General features: G+C 40.0%; 1 protein-coding gene across 3 annotated transcripts in view; it reads left to right on the top strand.

Annotated features, from left to right (window-relative positions):
* Nucleotides 1-207: 207 nt before the first annotated feature.
* The window catches only part of LOC144210340 (netrin receptor UNC5D-like), a 65,212-nt gene continuing 53,260 nt past the window's right edge, over nucleotides 208-12,159 (top strand). For 2 of the 3 annotated variants that reach the window (XR_013329365.1, XM_077736961.1), the window contains exon 1: nucleotides 1,216-1,559. Coding sequence is in view for 2 of the 3 variants with exons in the window: in XM_077736961.1 (XP_077593087.1) it covers nucleotides 1,466-1,559 (94 nt within the window). In the remaining variant the exon portion in view is untranslated. Of the gene's footprint in view, nucleotides 316-1,215; nucleotides 1,560-12,159 lie in introns of those variants that run through there. The other variant, XM_077736962.1, reaches the window with a different exon arrangement.

The following is a 12,159-nucleotide window of genomic DNA, read 5'->3' as shown; positions in this document are numbered from 1 at the left end:
ATTTTTGGAAGGTTTCTTCTATAAAACAGGTCCTAGTTGGATCTTACCCATCCGTGTTATATACTGTTGGTGCCAGGTTAGGCCAATGTAGGAGCAATGAAATATTTTACATGCATACAAGGTTAGACTGCTATAATGGTGGGCAAATGTATTCACTATTACATTAAGGCATAGAATGTTACCATTAAGACAATCTCCCTCTATTTTCAGACATCATTTTCCACGTGTCAATCATTTGCTGTCACTGAGTTGCCACATGACAGACGGGTGCTGCTGGATGATGTCATCAGCAGGACAAACGACATCATCTTCAAGGTGAGCGAGCGAGCCTACGCGTCTCTGGCGTGACAATACATAAAACACCAGCACGGCGACAAAAGCTCGTTCTCTCGTTCTCGCTCCGGCGGTCCGCTCAATGGCCTCGAGGCTGCCACCGCCCCCGAGCCATTTCCATTCCCGAATATTTGATGCACGTTTATAGCCAACTCCAGATATATTATCTAGGGGTTGACCTGGCCTGACCGCATACTCTCTGACTTATACACTAATGAAGTTTGTCAAGGTCAAGTTTCTGACTGTTGATTGGCAATGCAATGTGCAAAACATCAATAAATCAATAAGGCAATTCATTAAAACGCATAAGAGCCATACAATTTAAGTTGGTATCAGTGTGACCCCTATTAATGTCAAATATTGAAAAGGAAATATACAAAATTCCTCATATTGAAACACAATACATTAAAAATGTTGAAAGCAGGTCTGGTCAGAATTATATACTGTAAAATACACATGGTTAAATATAATTAAACTTTGAAAACCTTTCAATATCTTATAAGTAATTATAGATGGTACACAATTTTGTTGGTACATCAATATGTGAACAAAAACATAATTTAAAGCCAAATAAAAGCACATGAGACCATATCGTTTAAATTTTAACTGAATTCACTTCAATTGATGGTGATGGATGTCCAATTCTTTTTCGGCTGGGAGATTTGGTAGTGATTGCTTAACACGAATTGCTCTGCCAAGTCCTCTTATTTTAAATGTATTGGACGTCTATTATTGTCAATGAGTTAACCTCCACCTTATTGATCATTGGACCAATCAACGAGCAGATGCTCATTAATTAGTAAGGCAGAAAACAACACCATGTGACTCTCTCTCTCTTTCACTCGCGTGCCTCGTATCACAGTTGAACTCTTCCTCCTTCATCCTCCGCCTCCTCTTCTTCGCCTGCCTTCTTGTCTCCGCACTGCGTTACAACCGCGAGGTGGCGGCTCGGACACTCAAACCACCCCAGGCAGCTCGGGAATTTTCATTTCTTTTATTTGAAGTAATTTTTGCCCCTTCTGTGGTACTTGTTTTTTCCCCCCATAGGCTTTCCATCTGTCACAGTGTATAGCCTACAAATGCGCTGGCGCGGGCGCGCATCTCGCGGAGAGCCGCCGCGGACCCAGCCGTGATGGGACGCCGGAGCACTGGAAGAGCGACTTTGGCTGCCGTGTGGCTGCTGCCGCTTATAGTGATTCTCCTCCCGTCTGCCGTGCTCGGTCGAGGTAAGCTCCCCGAAACACTACGTGCGTGTGTGGAAGTTACACATGTAAGTTTGCTGTAGAGTCTCACTATCTTGTTAATCAAAGCTGTAGAAGGTACCCAGTTTGAGTAGTATTTGCTGAAAAGTAAATGATGTGCTTGCGTGTGTGCATGTGGACTGTCACCTTTTGACTCACGCCTGTCAATCAAGCTCTGTCGAGCAAGGGGGTCACCTCATTAGGTTCATCGGCAATCACCCACAAGGACAGTAGTGACTGTATAGTTTTCCCCTTTTGTAGTTTTGAGGTTAGGTGGGTCGAATCTCATATCTATGGTGATTTCCTGATCTTGCACAAGCTTTCTTGGGGTATACAGGTTCCTCAAAGATGTGGTCTTGTGGGTAAATAGTTTGCTCCTTATTTATTTTGTTATGTTCTGGGATTGCATGTCAAGTCTCTGGTCATTTCTTGGTATTGCGTGAGCTTTCTTGGTACACCAGGTTCCTCAAAAATAACCAAAAGGTAACTCATTGGCTTGACATTGACAGTGCTAGGGAGGGTGCATCTTGGCCAGAGGAAGATTTTTTTAAATTCCAGCAGCAAATGAATCAATTGTTTATCTTAATCTTTGTTTATATATTTACACCTACTTCTCTCACTATCACCAATAGATGTGAAATATTTCTTATTTTTTTCCATGATTTGGTGGCAACAGCAACCTTAATAAGAATGAATATTCAGTATGGAAAATGGATGGGTGGAATCCACTAGGACAATTAGTTCTAAGTTTTCAATTGGTGCTGTCAGAGACTTCGTTGATCAATATGTTTGTTCTTGAAAAAAACTTTGGCCTGGCAAAGTATTAAAAGGCTTGTTGATGAGTTGCATTTTAATGAGCTTGATTTCAAAATATAGTCTCTTGCTCTCCCTAGAAGGTCTGTCATCTTGAAGGGCCTTTGATTGGTCACCAAGGAAACTACATAAAGGAAAGCAACGTTATTTTGATCATTTCAAAATGAAATGGTGTAAAAAGAATTGATACTAATTGATACAGTGCCATTTAAAATCTACATTGATGTCACTGATATTAGACTTGTCTTACTAATATCATTTAGTCAAACTGATCACAGTCGTCAATACCAATACTTAAAAAGAAAATTAATAAACTAAAACACTTAATAATTTACTAAAACTTCTAGTTTTAAAATCATAGTTTGAGGTATATTTAGTGTTTTATACAGTTGGTGTGGATCAGTGAGTTACATCAGCAGCGGAAGTCCACTTGAACCCTTCCTTCTTTTGTTGCATTTCTGTGAATACAAATGATGAAAAAGGAAACTCTTCCCAAGTAATCCGTAATTTATTTATTATTTTTCTACTCGTGCGCTTATGTTTTACATTGCTGATGGTGGCTCTCCTTGCCATCATGAGAGGACATCGTAGTACTTTGATTATATCTTTTAATGTAGTCAAATGCCACAAAAACACGGAACCACGTTATTGGAACTTGGAATATACTTTACTTTAGTGCCCTCTTTTCAGATTATGATGTTTATTCTGGTTTTTGAATCCTCAGTATATGTTTTTTTTATTAATTGTTAATCGTAAATATTTTTCATCGATTATGGACGTTTTTGAGGTAGTAAGATATACGTTTGTGTGCTGACAGAAAAAGCTGGCTTTGGAGGGTAGGCGAGAACGCAGCAGGAATAAAAGGCCAACACGGTTGTGTTTTATGTTTGCTGCTAAATGACTTTTTTCGGCCCGCGACTTTGATTGAAGCCACGTCAGAGCGGAGACGCGCCGCTCGGCCACGGCCGCTCGCCTGCTTGGCGGGAGATTGCGACGTGCTCACTTTCGCTCTTGCATTATTGAAGGGGAGCACATTTCTTGCCAGGCGAGAGATGCTAAAGGGAAAAAAGAAGAGGTGAATGGGAGCGTGTTTGGCTCTGCTGATAAAGCGGGACGGTGACTGGACAGCAGCACCTTCAAATAGCCATTGTTGTATTATTTTCAAACAGGTCAATATCCATTGTTGGATTATTTTAAAGCAGATCAATACAGAGGCCGTTTTGTTTCCCTGGCGGGCGTGGCATCAATCACAAAGCTTTTATTGTGAAAGGGAAGTCATGTGACTCGTTGGCTTTGTTTGTGCTTCTGGATGATGGATCACTGGATGGTGATGCTTCATTAGTGAGGTCGATTTGGATTGTAAACAGAATTCTTAATGTACATAAGTAAATGTACGCTTTATTTTCAAAACCCCAAGCAGTTCGTGTGATGATATCCTGTGATTAAATGAACCTTTAGGTCAAAGTTTATTATTTTTAGCTCCCACTTTATACATAGTGTCCAGAAATAATGATGTACTGGTCTCAATTACACACAGAAATGCACGTACATTTTTTTTTCATTATTATCCTGCCAAACACTGCATGTTGCTGGTATAGGACAAATTTTATCATCTGTTTTGAAAATCTCTAAGGCAAGATTTATGCCTTTTAATTATTTTTTTGTACTTTTAGTAAAGTTAAATGTAACCTTATATCATTTGGATTATTTTTTTATTCACATATTTGGCATACAGCTGCATAAACACAACATGTTAAGACGTTAAAAAGTTATAAGACCTTACACTACACCTAGAGTAAAGTTTCTTTTGCAGTTAAATCCAGTTACCTAATGTTTGTCTCCCTGTTTATTTCCTATGGGAATCGCTGCAGTCATATTTTCTATCTAGAGGAGAGATTGCATAGTACACAACATTTTCTGGCTAATAGGGAAGCTGTATTAATAGTAATACTAAACGCTGAGCTGCCGCTGTTCCCAAACATACAATTGTTACCTGTTACTTGAACAAACGTGATTAAGCTTGGTTAATGAGCCATTTGCTCCTTCACCAACTCTCGTTTAAAAAAGCACCATTTTTTAAATGTGCTGCATTGGAATGATTGGTCCGCCATTTCAATCTTTTGGCTTTTGCTGAGCACGTGGGCAATATAGAAAAGGGAAAAAGGCTCGGAGCTAACGGACCATCCACAAAGCCATTCCGGAGCGCGCTCAAGGACGCCGCCTCAATGTCGTGATTCAACGGCCATATATGGTCGTGACAAATGTCCTGACGGAAGGACGCAACGAGGCGCCGTTCCCGAGGAAAAGTACCAGGCCGAAGACTGATGAGATATTGCAGGGTAGAATGCTAAAATCATCTCTCGGGCTTGCCGCGACCGATGCCATGTCTACTCCGCCTCCTATCAGAAGAATTAACTTCTGCCTGAATCACATGCAAACACATTTAATTAGTTTGAAGCTCTACCAAAGCCTGATCTTTTATGTTAAATTCTGAGGAGTTGTCTGAAGATTTTTGTACCCAAAATGCTGAGACACAGCTTTAAAACACCCTAAGGGAAAAAAAAACACCTGAACCCCGACTCTAAGAAATACTGGCTTACTAATCCACTGATTCACAATCAACGCACCAAATTACTTCTTCAGCCACGCAAGTGGGCCTGATTGCCATCTAATCACAAACCAACAGATAACCTGAAAAACAGATAAAACAACCAGTCTACCTATCTACCTTTCTTGTCACAGAAAAACTACCCAACCAACATACTATTTGTATAATGGCCTACCAACTAGTATTGACCAAAGACATCCCACCTACTATTCTAGAACTCTCCTAGCTACCTAATTATTGCCCTACCGAGCTATCTCCTTACCCAGCTTATAAACCACCAACCTACCATTTGACCTATCTTCCTCCCCAATTTTCCCAACTATTTTTCCATTTACAACTTGCCACACAAGCTTAGGTATTTACCCTCCATTAATCATTTGTAATTAAGTTTAAGGGCCAATAAATGTACCAACTGGTTGTTTTGAAACATTAAATTGGGAAATGGATATATTTAGATTGTCCTCTATTCGAGCACAAATGTTGCTTTGGTACACTCATTTTGTAGTCCTGCATTTATGTTCTGTATGTTATTCTAACTGCGTTAAAGCAGCCACCTACAAGTCGATATTGTACACTTGAGGCGGGTGAAGGCCGTCGTCAAGGAAACGCAGGCAAACATTCACCACCAATTTGCTCGTGTTTTATTCATCAATTTGGGAGCAGCACTTCAAGACGTCAGTACTTCAGCCTGTATAACTCTAGAAGATCTGCTCACTGCGCAAAACTCCTTCGTTGATTTGGGAAGGCGTGCGGCGGTGGTGGTGGTGGTGACTATATCCTTGGCACCTGGACGCTCGCCATTGTCAGCCTGACAGGATGCCCAAATTGAAATGTCAGCTCCCAACGAAGAGGCGCGGAATCAGAAGGGACGCAGTGTTTATTATGCAACATAGTAGTAATCCTCATTCGTATGCCTCACCCAAGTCCGACAGTGGCTTGGATTTAAAAATAATAAATAAAACGTCTTAACAGAACTGCTCAGTGCGGGCCGGCTCAATCAAAAGCCATTAAAGAATGTCCTATTGATTATGTACGCCACTTCGCTTACTGTGTGATTCTCGCGGTCTCGATCAAAGACCGATAGCAAATTGAATCCATCCCAACCAGTTTGGTGTTGTTAACTCGAAAGTTCTAAGTTGAATATCATTTTTTTACATCCCTGAATTATTCAAAGACAATTTGAGAAACTTTTATGTCGTTGAGTAGGCAGGATTGAAACCATAACACAAGGCTCTAATACTACTATACTTGGTAGCCCAAAATTTGAGAATTTGATTATATTTTTCCATGAATGTCAAGAATGCACACAGGGGAATGAAGGACATAGCTCCACCGTAGCGATAACCTCCAGGAGGTCCTCGTCAGTTTGCGCCTCTAATGGAGAAAGCTCCTTAGGCGGAACATGAAGCTGGCATGCAGGTTGTGTTTAATGTCATGTGACTGCTTTGAAAGTAATCAATAAGATAATCTTTCCTCGGCTAAGTACTTGAGACACGTTACACCTGCAACGCCAGCGGGTGGTGAAGATGAGCCCACTCCGTCAGAATGAGTCAGTGTTTTGAACTCCTGTTTCTTGCAGTGAGGTGGTAGGTAGGTGGCTATGTATTGGATTCCTCATTAACTGCATTTGATGACATTGCTTATCAACAACACCCTTGCTTAAAAATTGTGTTGCAGCAATATCATTTTAAAGGCTGCCAATTCCTATACTGTGTGGTATTTATATTATGTAAATATATTATGTATTTACATGTTTTTCACAAGCAGCGGGCTATATTGGTTAGATCAATCAGAAAACCAGACCTGGTACATATTGGCCAGCCTTAGCACGTTCTTTCAAAGTACTCCAACCTCCCAATTATTTCATACTTTTAGTAGCAGTAGTACTACAACTAAAATCGGTATCCATGCAACACTATTTAAATCCCTTGTGTACAACACTAGACCTTACTTAAAACCCTAAATACAAATAACTCCTAAATCTAAACCATAAGCAGGTAGTGCTCATTTGGAACCTTAACTCATTCCTCTAGGACTTTTTCGAAACCATTCTTTTAAAACCAATGGCAGCATCTATTTATTAGTCGCAATGCAATGGAAAGGTGATATAGTAGTAGGGTACGACATTTAAGCTGCAGGCTTATAACTCTTCAGCATCATTTGACTAGTGTGTATCTTTGGTTTCCACATTCTAGCGCTCTTGTTGTTGTTGAAATGGTGGTTGCGGTTGTGTCGGCTGTGCAAAAGCAAGCCCTCGTCAAAGACTGGCCGATATTTGAGCGTCTGGTGCGCCGGAGCAGGCCAGCTCATCTCTCATCCATCCCCCCCGGCTTTTCAGCTCTGTTCCCGGCCAACTGGATCCTTCCTCACTTTGCCGCTTTACCCCCTCCTCTCCCTGGAAGATGGCGGTGCACGTGTTAATGGCTGAAACCCATTAGGCATTCCTTTTCATTATTGGTCACGCCTCTTTTGCATCTTGGGTGGATTTTTGTTGCTTTTCCAGATCTCGGTAGACTGAGAAAGTGGTTCACATTCAAACTATTTCTCGCTCTGGTCCATCGGTGCCTAAACTTGTTTTTAGCTGACCTCGTTGTCACGCGCAGATTGTGTTCGCGGGAAAGAAAAGTTTGTTTCCCACCCACGTTTGCTCCCCTTCGGCAGAAAGCGAGTACACGGGTGATCGCCGCTCATCCTGATCTTTTTGCCTTTGCAGTCTCTTCCAAAAACAGTGGGCTTATTTTCCATACAAGATTTGCACATGTAGAAATGAGGATTTGAAACAAGTGTTGAAGCATGGTTAAAGTTTTAATGTAATGTTTCAAGCCTTGGCTAAGGTATTGAATTAGTTTTAAATTACAATTTGAAGTCAAGGTTGAGCATTCGAAGAAGCAAAGTAAATGAGGGATTCCAGCAGGATTTGGATTTTTGGATCAAGGTTAAGGGGAGTGAGTGTGGGTTTCAAGTCAGATAGGATTGCAAGTCAAGGTTACTTTTCAGACAGGGTCCGTGTTAAAAATTCCGCAAAATCATTGTGGTTTTGTCTTTGTATTAGGCAATCAGATGCTGTTTAACTGTTAGTTTTGGATCAGATGATTCAGTTTACTTAATGGACTGTATACGTCTGTGTAGTGTTTGTTTTCCCTCTAATATTTTAGTAGTGTATTGTGTATATAAATATGTGTATATATACATGTGTGTATATATACATGTGTGTATATATACATATATGTATGTATATATACATGTGTGTATATATACATACATGTGTGTAACATACATGTGTGTATATGTATGTATATTATATATATTATCTGTCTGCATTTAAATAGCTTTCGTGAGCTCTTAAATTAAGGGCAGCCCATTAGGACAGCAGTCCACATGTCCCTCCGCACCAACACTGATGTCTCTTTGCTTGGTGAAAAGGTGGCAAGCTTTGATGAAACAAACCCCCACCCACTATCCTCTCCCTCCTGTGGTAACATGCAAAACCCGGTGGAAAACACAGGGGGCTTCATTAGCACACCACAGAGGATCAAACCTGAAATTTCTCACTTCACGTCCAGGCTTCAATGTTTGATCCCCCACCCTTTTTTTTTATTTTTATATTTCAATACATTTTTGATGACCAAACGTAAGAGAATGTGTGATGCTCTGCTTCTTTCATCTTTCTATGAGTTGCGACATTACAACATTCTCCAGTTGCATTCAAGCAGTATTAGCATCTTTACACATGTAATATTATTTTTTTCTCACTTTTTACTTCTTTATTCTTGAAAGAAGACACTTATGTTCTCTTGGTATTGTAATACATTTTGAATTATATCTGATATTCCTCTACAGTACACAAATTCTTTCTTGCTGTAATCTTTCATAGTGCCTTAAAGTCTTGAACTAGATCTCATGACTTTTGTTATGAAGTGATGTTTTTGATACTATTACACGTTGTTGAGAAGTGCGGAGGTGTAAAGTTCGACTCGGCTGGGAAGTGTCAGCACCAGGGGAAATCGCCTCGTTCTGATCTGCATCGTACATCTGACCTTTCCTCTCGTCAGATGAGTAAGGGCTTCTTTCTGGAGGCGTTTCACCTGCGGCCCCCAAACGCCTCTCACCAAGCGCCCGCGTTTGCTAAGTCCTTCCAGCCGTGCTTTTATTTTGAAAAGTGCAGGGTCAAGGTCGTAGCCTGCCTCTCTTGGCAGCCTTTTTCTCATTCGTTACGTCGATGGAAAAAAAAAAGACCACTGGTACTGTTTTCAAGTACACAGAAAGTCTTGGAGTGGATGTTTGCTTTCATTTTATTCATACAGATAAATCCTCTTAGCTTAGAACGTTGTTTCTTAGATAAAGGTACATTTTGTAAACCAATCTTTGTCAGTCACAATGTTGCATTTGCATTATTTTGGCTATTTTATTTTAATTTTTGAAATTTTCTTAAACGCATGACTCTTTTTAATAGACAAATGTGACTTATCAATACTTTACTACACTGCAACTTTTTCTCCGATCATTTTGACTTGGTTCTCTAGAGTTCTGACTTTTTTTTAAGATTGAACTTTTTTAAGAAACTTGTGGCTTTCCACTTATTGTTCTTGGATGTTTACGACTTGCTCCCCATATAGAATGGCATCTCCCAAAATAGCAAAATAATACCAAGTTGTAGCAAGTTAATCACAACCCACACGGTTCATCGTTAGTGCATGCAAAACACAATGCTCATTAATTATTTATAGCTAGTAAAAAATAATTTCATTTGCCCTTTTTCATGACAGATGGCACAACCTTCTTGGCATCTAGCAATAGCACGTAAACAAAACTTAAAGACAAACTTGAAGTGTTGCGTTTTTTTCCTTTTTTTTCTTCGAAACACTGTTTAGGGGGAAAAAGTAAGCGTGCCACTTATGGAAGGTACGTGTTGAGACACTAATGGAGCTGGAAGCACTTGAATAGTTGAAAAGCGATGTCACCCATCAAAGCGTAGAAACGAGGCGACTGTGGGGTGGGGAAAAAAAGGCAACGTGAGGAATTAGCTCTTAGGTGTTTGAGGTTTTTCCCGCAAAGTTTTGCTGGTAATTGGAGTGTCAGCGCAGCAGGAGAAAAAAAACACATGAAACACATCGTAGACGCCCAACACGTAATTACATTTCGCTATCAAAGGGCTCGATACGCTTTGAGCTCCAAACGACCGCCGTTCTGGCCCGCACCAGAACCCAGTGTGTTTGCGTGTGTGTGTTTTAGTGAGATTGCATAAAGTTTTTTGACCGTACACACGCTCGACGGGATAAAGGCAGTGTTTCCAATTACAGCTGATGCATTGTCATGGCAACGCAATTGGACAGGTGTTGATGCATATGCTTGACTGCTAAAAAAAATGTCAAAAACAGTCTTGGGTAATTGTCTTTCTTGAATTTAGAATAGTTTTTGTAGTATTTACACATTTATTCAGGATATATTATAGATATATATCAAAATGTTGACTCGTTTCATTGCAAAACAAAGACGACTTTTTACGCTGTAAGGAAAAGACAACTTTATTCTTAAATTATTATGGCTTTTAGTCTTGTGTTTTATTTTGCCTTTTCTTTGAATAAATCAGACTTTTTCATTTGGAGAGCCACCCATCCGTGTCTTGTTGGAGGCTTTTAGTTGCCTGAGTGTTTTCATTCATCAGGCGGTGGAAGAGCATCAGAGCGCTGCCTCCTCCAGGGAGCGTTTAGTGCTTGAATAAAAGCAGCCATCACTGTGTTTTTATGTGTGGCCAAGGAGACGTAAGAGAGTAAATGCACATTCACATGATGATTATTACTTTCTTTAGAGTCTGGCAACGGTGCTTATGTTCATTAAAATGATTCAATCAAAGCTAATTATTAGCCACAATCGGACCAAAGGTAGCTGGAAGAAGAGGCAATAATCCAAAATGCTTTGGCAACATCCTTTATCAAGGTACCAGTGGAAAAGCATTTTCATTTTTTTTTTTAATAAGCAAATATGCAGTGTAAGAGGTTAAATTCCTAAAATGTTGACAAAAAAATTAACAGAAATTTAAATATTCAGCATTTTTGTCTACATCTCTTTTATTCTTTTGATGATCCATTTAATATAGCGTATTATTTTTTATTTTTTGATGGGTCATCCTAAAATCCCTTTGTACTTCTTCCCCTTATGCTGAGTCATTTAGAGGAACTTGACAACTTGCGACATGATTAGAAGCTGAGTGTGTTTTTGTGATTCACACATTTCCCACTGGATCGGTCATCAGAGCTTTTTGCTATAAGTGATTTGACACCAAAGTGATTTGACACTCATCTGCCCGGGATTGCCGTGGAGATTGCGTGAGGGGCTTGAAATGCTGGAAAGGCTTGACCGCAAAGTCGTCACCACTTCAGATGGTAATTGGCGTCCTTCTATATTTGACCACTGCCGCGTCCCTGTTGGTGTCGAGAGTAATAAAGCGTTCTATTTTTCTCATTCCCATCAGTGGGCAGAAGTGGGCCACTCCCCGCTAGCATCGAAATATGAATGCATTGTCTGCAGATTAATTTTTCTATAATGCAATTTCAGTTTTAATATTAAAGCGAACTTGATGTTGGTTAACACCCAAAAGCTTTATTTCAAAGCATCTCTTCAGTATGTCTTCTTTTCTAGCATATTTTGTAAACATAAACTTGGAGTCATTGAATACAATGACGATTCGGCCATCTTTCCATCTAAGACTGTCAGGCATAAGTGCGCTCTCAGATGTGAAGAAAAACAAAAAAATAAAGTAATAAAAATACATCTAGTATGTACAATCCCCTGCAGACATACAAGGTCTAACTCTACGAAGACTCGCAGAAGACAAAAAAAAAATCTTTTTGTTGCTTTTATTGTCGTCCGCGAACACTTCCCCCGGGGCTTCCCGCTAAGACGCCAGTGCGTTCAATAATTAAATAAAAAAAGAAAAAGAAAAAGAAGAAACCTTCATGTTTTATGAATGGCGTACTCCTTTCGTCTTCCATGTGAGGCTTTCTCTGTTGTAACGCTTGAGAGTGGCGACCGCTACTAAGCAACGCAAAATACTGGTGCAGCACTGCGCTTTGTCAATTATCACTTTTTCTTTTTTAGGAAGTGTAGATCAACTTTTTGATGGATTTCCGGCACTAAAACTTTTTTAGGCACAAGCCCTTCATT

Source organism: Stigmatopora nigra, chromosome 17, assembly GCF_051989575.1.
Source record: "Stigmatopora nigra isolate UIUO_SnigA chromosome 17, RoL_Snig_1.1, whole genome shotgun sequence".
Lineage (NCBI taxonomy): Eukaryota > Metazoa > Chordata > Actinopteri > Syngnathiformes > Syngnathidae > Stigmatopora > Stigmatopora nigra.
The sequence above is the reverse complement of the archived record's forward strand: the minus strand, read 5'-3'. Positions and strand labels throughout refer to the sequence as shown.